We start from the raw sequence: 8,082 nt of genomic DNA on the forward strand, positions 1-8,082 counted from the left end.
AAGAGACACACGCCCACACACCAGACTCATCCGTGATTTACAAGCTCGCAAGCAAAACAGATAAAAAACCGAACCAACCAATTTGCACTCCATCACAATAAATCAGCGCCTACTATGATCGGTGTTTTCCGATACCAAGATAACAACAAACCGAAATCAATACGGGACCCGAATGCGCAACCACTTCTTTATCGGCGTAAATCACTGCTTTCGGCTTAGCAGTTTTAAGCCTTCATCATATATCCTCTTTGGACTTGTTTCCGCGCTTATCTTGATTTCGTACATTCGATGAGGAGACAATAAATTTTCTCCGCTTCCAAATCGATCGAAAGACCCTTATCAGCGCAGGAGATTTTCCCTGGCCACGGCGGTGGGTATTTCCTTATTTTTGCTAAGTCAGTTTAGGTACGAATTCCGTCGCGAATGGATCGCTTGCTCGGTACATCCCTGGGCCGTCGCTGTTCGTCAAAAATTTATTACAACAAAGTTTAACTCGGCAACTTGGGGTGCCACTGAAACCATCTACCGGAGTGGTTTAGAGTGTCGATTCGGAAGATGCCGTCCCAAGATAATGTTGAGTCCGGTGGGCCTCGGATGGCTTCCGAATCAGCGGACGCATCCGAATCATTCCACCAGGAAGCGGCACACGATATCAGATTGCAACCAGTTTTAGACGTTGAGGACGAAAAATCGACGGTAGGTGAATTCATACAGCGGAAAGCTCGCTCCGATATCTGGAAATTTATGACTGTTGATACGGGAAATTTCTTTCATTTCCAACACGGCACGGGTGGACTGTATTTTTCCGACCAATTAAACTAGATTCCATCGGATTTGCTACCATTTTCCTGTCTGGAACTGAGGGATCCAGAACACCTGCCCGAACCTTGCCCGGCGCTGTACTACGTGCTGTGGGGACCGAATTAGTGATTGAAGTTCCGGTGCGATGAGCCACATTTTTACGCTTGAATAGTGCCATCCATTTCTTTGGCATGTATCAACATGATGGCTGTTTTCTGTTCGAAGCGGAAGTGCAACTAAATTTAAAAACGGGGGGATAGGAAGGAAATTATTTCCGCTGGAGCAGCCATCAAAGAGGCGGGTTTTAATAATTTGTTGCTCACACGAGCGTGGATGGAATGAGATATTTTATGGATAATCTTGCGGAGTTGGGAAAGATGAAATGCTTCGAATGTTTTTAAAATTAGAAATAGGCGAAGAGAACAGATCATCACCAGGTTTAGAAAAAATGCTGCATCTTTATCCTTTACAAATCACTTCACCATGAAAAATGTGCTACGGATTAGATCGCAAATGATTGAGACCTTCTAACAAAACAAGTTAGTTTCAGTTTCAAGTCCAGTTCTGGACAGGAATTTTGTAAATCACAGAGATGAGTTGGCCGGTTGAAAGCATAAATCGGATAAACGCAATATACTTTGGAAACTTGTTTAGGTTCTTTTAAAAAGCAAAAATCAGAATTTTGAATGCCGGTTTTTGCAATCGAAGGTTTCATTTGGGTTTTGGTTTCAAAAATACTTAAACGAGTTTTCCACTCTTGTGTGTATAAACGTTGTTATATATTTAAACTCGAAGTAGGGACTACTTTATTGTTTGAAAGTTGTTTTGATAGTGTAAAGTGAGTAGAACTCAGTATTGTTTGACGAATCATCATGAGTACGTTAACTTCAGAACAACGCTTCCAAATCGTGGATATTTTTATTTTAAATCAGGGATCAATTAAAACTGTTTATTGTGCAAAATTCTCTTCAGTGATGAGGCACTTTTTTGTTTGAATGGCTTCAACAAGACAAAATTGCCGTATTTGGAGAGAAGATCACTCGTAGTGCCCCAAACGATTTTTTCAACGATCTAGTTTTCTTTTCTTCGGCGGCTAAACACGGTGGTACTGACAAATTTATACTTGCGATGGTGGTTCGCTTTTTGGTTCGGAACGAACACGTTTTGCTTGTTCAGAATCGATGCTTTGCCACCACTGCTCTTTATGCGCTCAACACCTATCGATGATCTAGCAAGCATAGACGACTTTTTCAACGGAAAATTCCATGGTCCATACAAAACAATTTTATGGATTTTTTTCACTTTTCCGGCAAGTTTTCCTAATTTTTTGATGTACAAACAAAAAAAACTTCTCAAACAAAAAAAAAAAAAGAATCATGTAAATCCGTCCATCCGTTCGTACGTGATGCGATTACAATGAATGATCTCTGCATTTTCATATATATTCGATGCTGATTTTGTCCACTTTTCTTGCGGTTAATTTCTAGAATTGCTCAACTACCTTTACCAAAATTTCCGAGCTTTGGTAAACCGAATAGTGTAGAAACTCTTGCCTTTCCGTGTTCTTTATTGTTCAAGAAGGATTTGTACCTGCGTTATCCCAACAGAGCCGTAGTGAGTGTTTGTGTCGCGATTTCATTTTTCTCGTGAATAATCTATCTATCTATATATATATATATATATATATATATATATATATATATATATATATATATATATATATATATATATATATATATATATATATATATATATATATATATATATATATATATATATATATATATATATATATATATATATATATATATATATATATATATATATATATATATATATATATATATATAAAATAATAGTGAAAAAAGTGTGTGTTGCTAATGCTAATGTTCTCTGGTATGCGTGGGCCGATCTTAAAATGATTTTTTTTTGTTCGAAAGGTGACGTTTATGCGGAGGTTTTAGGCTATAGTACATAAGGAAAATCCTTCGGGAAAGTAGAGAAAAACTAGAAAATTGGTTCGTTTAGAATTGGAAATTTTCCATTCAATGCATGCTAAATCTCCAATGATTGTTTGGCGCGTATCGAGTTATGCAATGCTGCTGGTCGCTGGAGAGCAAAATCTGAATACTAGATTATTAATGTCGTTTTCGCTTGATACCAAATCGAACCTAGTTTCCACTCTAACTGCTGTCAAACCGTTTGTTTGAAGCCAGTTTCGAACCTAGTTTCAACGTTATTGAACTGAAAATCGAGTCAGTTTCGAACCTGGTTTTTATATCAGGCTTGCTCACTCTCCCTTTGCTAAGTGCGAACCAAACAAAATTTCGTGAAATGTGTTTGTGAGATGAAACTACCCTGGGTCAGTTTCGGTTTTCTCAAGCGAAAACGACATAATAAAACCGTTTGGCGCCAAACGAGCTGATTTGTGAAAAAATTTCACTGAGCCTACTTGATTCACGTGTTTCTTTATTTCGAATCACATGTTCAATTAAGTAAGGGCTCCAAATGAACAGCATACAGGTTTCCATTTTCCGATATATAAATTTGGGTTCAATGCCGTGAAGTCAAATTATAAAACGACTATAAGAAAAGAAAGTGGTTAACGTTTTTTTATGATTCGTTGTTTTACTAAAACTCCAGAAATGTAAATCTTATCTTCTTGATAGATATAATTATTGCTGTCATAATGCACTGAGACAACAGGATTGAGGTGTGCTGCCTTCAAATTAAGACCGTTAACTGAAACACCAAAACTGTTTGGAAATTTTCTAGGCTTAAATTTTTCATAAGCATTTCCCATGCTATAGCTTTGAAGGATTTATTGGACGAGATTTTGTGTAAATTTTTCTCGAAACGACCTCTAAATTTCTTCAATTGCTTCAAATTGCAAGCTCGGTTATTTATTTCAGTCCAAACTTCTTCAATTGGCCCAAACGCGATTTGAATTATATCAACCCAGAGTACTTCGAAAATGCCGTTTGCCTCCTGTTTTTAAATCACATTGATTGAACCGTGATTTGGGAACTCATCGACATGTTTTACCTATTCGAATGATTCACTCTCTTGCTCATAAACCATCGAACTGATTTTGGTTGTATTTTGCTTGAATCATTTGGCACTTTTAAGGTAGCGCTTCGCCGTGATCACGGAAGTTCGCTGCCTATCCAGGGGTTTCATACACTTTACCCAAAATTGTGAGAAAACGGGGAAGAAAACGGAAATTCCAAGAACATACGATTCAAGATAAATAATTTTTCTATCGATTCGTATATAAATTGTGCCTGATAAACGTTTTTATCGAAAGATTTCGTGCGAGTTATAAAAATAAATGAGTTTTTCCTTATTTTTTCGCACGCACACAATGTCCACGCATGCATTGGGGTGTGCAAAATGTCACATGCGGTAGACGCCAACAACATTTCTTTTGTTTTCTTTGTTTGTTCTCTCTGCGTAAACGTTGAATATAGATGAGTAGAAAATGTAAGTAAGTGTTACTACTTTGTAAAATAATGTCTATTCATGTTTCAGGTGAACCAGAAATCAGTAATGATTTTCATCGCTACTAGCTTTGACGCTTTGTTGAAAACGTAGCACATCCCTACATATGCGAGTTGTTTATAGCGAGGAAAGGAAAAAAGAAAACAAAATGTTTAACAAAACTCGCACGAAATCTCGCGAATAAAAAGCTTTCTAACTAATATTTTTCGCCAAATGCATTGTAAAATCATTCACCTACAATCGTATGTTTTTGATTTTTCGTGAATCGGCTTAGTATTGAAGAAATTTGCAATTTAGGGTGAAATTTCGGCGACAAAGCAAGAGGAAGCAGTGAGTTGTCTCGCTTCGACCTGACCACGGCGAAGCGCTACCTTAAGAGCAGGAAAAAGCTGCTTTAAAGTGCGAAGTGTACGTGTATACATGTTTTGGGGAAAAATGTTAAGATCGAATCAAAAACAATTGTCAGATGGTTCATTTTTACGGAACATTCTACCATTCTACTTCACTGATCGCGAGCAATCAAGGTCGTTCCAATATTATGACTTAAGAGTATTCGAAATAATTTCCATCCAAAGATAGTTTTTGAGCTGTGGGAAGTTCACCGGGGCAGCTACAGGTACAGAAATAAAAGGAACAAGTACAGAAGCTAAGTTCAGGAAGAAATAAAGAAGGTACTGGAACAAGTGCAGATAGTACAAAACCAAGTACAGAAATGAGGGAAACAAGTATAGAAAGTACTGGCACAATTGAGTGCAGAAAAAGGTACAGAATGTGCAGATGGTACAGATATAAGTACAGAAGTTACAGGACCAAATACAGAAAATACGTGAGCAGGTATAGAACGTACAGGAAAAAATCTGAAACAAGCACAGAAAGTACAGGAACAAACACCCAAAGTACAAAATAAAGTGCAGACAATAGAGGTACAAGTACAAAAAAGTTACAAGTTTAAAAATTAATCGCAAATGTTGTCGAGACAACAATTTTGAATGGCAAATGAAGAAAAAGTTTTCATTCCACGCATTCCAATGATGCTATGCCATTTCAATTTGAACGTCATTTTCTCATCCGTTTAACTTTTCTGTTACTGTCAATAATCGTTATGAGTCTGTAGCGTGAATTTAGAGTTTTTTTCACATGGTAAATTGTACGCTGCCTGTTTGCGTTTTGGCATGCCATCGGTTTTATATATTTTGTCCTGTTGTCCGCGATATAAAAAGGTTGGGGCCACTATCATAGAGCATTATAATGAGATTTTTCTTCAATAATCATTAAAATTGATAAGTAGTTTTGATTTTCTACATCATATTATTGCGCTACGAAGTGTGCAGGGGTCCGCTAGTTGGGTGATAAACGAGTATCCATCAATTTAAGATCTCCATACATGGATTGAATCATGTATAGAGAACCAAAAACCCGGATACGTAATTTCGTCAATGCAGGACAGTTACACATCAGATGATATGAAGTACCGTAATCGCATTCATACAAATCACACACTCTTAGAAACAATGAAATTCACGCATGACGTAATGTCAAGCATGCCGTAGTTGTTTCGGTGATGACACAATATTACATTTATTAACATGTAACACTAATTTTGGTGTCTTTAAATTGTAAATCTAAGTAAATTATGACGCTGCTTTTATGTGCATCTATAAAGACATAAATTTACACGATTTTTTCTAAGTGTGCACGAATAATGCTCAACAGCTTGCCATCAGCCCATTTATTTCCAGTAATACTAGAAAGGCTTAATACTCATAATAAATCGTAAATCATTCGAACTGAGTGCCTTTAAAGCTGCCTGACCGTAGGAACAAAAAAACAATTCGTTTACCTCAGATTCTCTGCTGAAGTATTATTCGAACTTCATACAGAATCGAGTAAATTTCTGTTTGGAACACAGTACAGTATCCACCAAGTGAATGAAATTGCAATAGTCTCATTTTACGACAGTAGACATCAGCAGAAACATGACAATCCAACAGAGAACCACCATGATAATTGTTTCGGCCGTCACTGAATCGCAAATAAGCTATCCACATATGTTTCAATTTATGATAAAAAACGATATATTATTCAAACTAAAAATTGTCCCTTTACTGTACGAGGTTAATCTTGAGCATAATGAAAACCGGATTAAATTTAAGTTATTCCTTCACGAATTTTCAAACTTCTGATCGAACGTTCTTCATCAAGTTCCGGACAAGTGTTGCATCGCATTTTTTGGACGCTTGAGCCCAAATTTTTTTGAACTCCTGCATGTTCCCAGCTGCTATACCAGTCTTCTTGAAGACCCTCTTCACGATTGCCCAGTAACGTTCGATGGGTCGAAGCTGAGGCAATTTGGTGGTTTGATATTTCCTCAACGAAATATATACCCTCTTCCGCAAGACAATTGAGAGTGGTTTTGGCACAGTGAGCCGACGCTAAATCCGTCCAAAACAGTGGAGGTGTACTGTGCTTCTTATATAAAGGCAGCAATATTTTCTGGAGACACTCAGATCGATAGATTTCTGCATTTATAGTTCCGGTAGTGTAAAAATGGTTGACTTCAAACGACAGACCATATCAGTACCTTTAGACCGAATTTCTCCACTTGAATCGACCTGTACGAATCGCTCACATCCTCCCTAACGACGACAGTAAAGTACCTGGAAGGGTTTTTGAGTCCTCCTGTATATAAGTCTCATCGTGCATCGAAACGCATGCATCATGACACAGAAAAACACGCGAATACAATTTCCGGGCCCTTGTTGCTGCTCCCTTCTTCTGTTCCACACTTTGTTTCGAGATTGTTTGCTTCTTGTAGGTCTTCAGATGATTTCGCCTCTTGATAAGCTGGATCATTCCGACACTCGTTCCTGCTTTTTTGGCAAAATCACGTATTAACATTGATTTGTTCTTCATGATTAGAGATACCACTTTCTGGTCCAGTTTCGGGTTGGAAGAACCAGGTTTTCTGCCTCTTTCTGGTAGCTCATCCAAAGAATAGTGTTCCCCAAACTTATTAATGATGGTTTGAACACTGCCATGATGAATTCCAAACCTCTTCGCCAATTTTCGCATAGTAATACCCTTTTCACTTAACATAGAACCTTAATTTTCACTTTCTTTTCAATACGCGACATTTTGAAAACACAGAATTTCAACCGCACAAACAAGTAAACAAACGATCTGTGATCTGAGCATACAAAACCATCACAAATACATGCGTACAACACAAATGTATGTGGATAGCTTATTTTCGATACACTCCTTATATGTTGAGTTGTTAAAAATGATTATTATTATTATTGTGTCATCTCATCGGGTTTATGTGACAGTACAATACTAATCTTAACTGAACTTAAACTCAATCGCAGAAAATAAAATTTTGTCTTTCTCAAGAAATAAAATTTGTCTTTCTCATATATCTTTATCGAATTACAGAGAAATTGCCGCTTTGTGTGCTGTATCTAAGCTCTTTGAATTAGTCGTTTTGGATTTCATCATACACAATTGCTCTAATTATATATCTTCAACTCAGCACGGTTTCATGCCAAAACGATCTACATTTACGAATCTTGTGTGTTATACTTCCTATGTCATTCAGTCGTTACAGGCGCGACATCAGGTTGAAAATATATATACTGACTTCTCCGCTGCTTTTGATAAAATAAATCACCAAATAGCTATTGCAAAACTAGGAAGACTTGGATTTAGCGGTCCTTTTTTGAACTGGCTGCAGTCTTATTTGATTAACCGTACTATGATAGTTAAAATCGGTGACTGCAC

General features: G+C 37.1%; 1 protein-coding gene across 1 annotated transcript in view; it reads left to right on the forward strand.

Annotated features, from left to right (window-relative positions):
- Window positions 1–417: 417 nt before the first annotated feature.
- Window positions 418–8,082, forward strand: part of LOC131425421 (proton channel OtopLc-like) — a 16,626-nt gene continuing 8,961 nt past the window's right edge. The window contains exon 1 of the mRNA XM_058587325.1: window positions 418–696. Coding sequence (XP_058443308.1) covers window positions 556–696 — 141 coding nt within the window. The 5' untranslated portion in view covers window positions 418–555. The remainder of the gene's footprint in view (window positions 697–8,082) is intronic.

This window comes from Malaya genurostris, chromosome 1 (assembly GCF_030247185.1).
Source record: "Malaya genurostris strain Urasoe2022 chromosome 1, Malgen_1.1, whole genome shotgun sequence".
Classification (NCBI taxonomy): domain Eukaryota; kingdom Metazoa; phylum Arthropoda; class Insecta; order Diptera; family Culicidae; genus Malaya; species Malaya genurostris.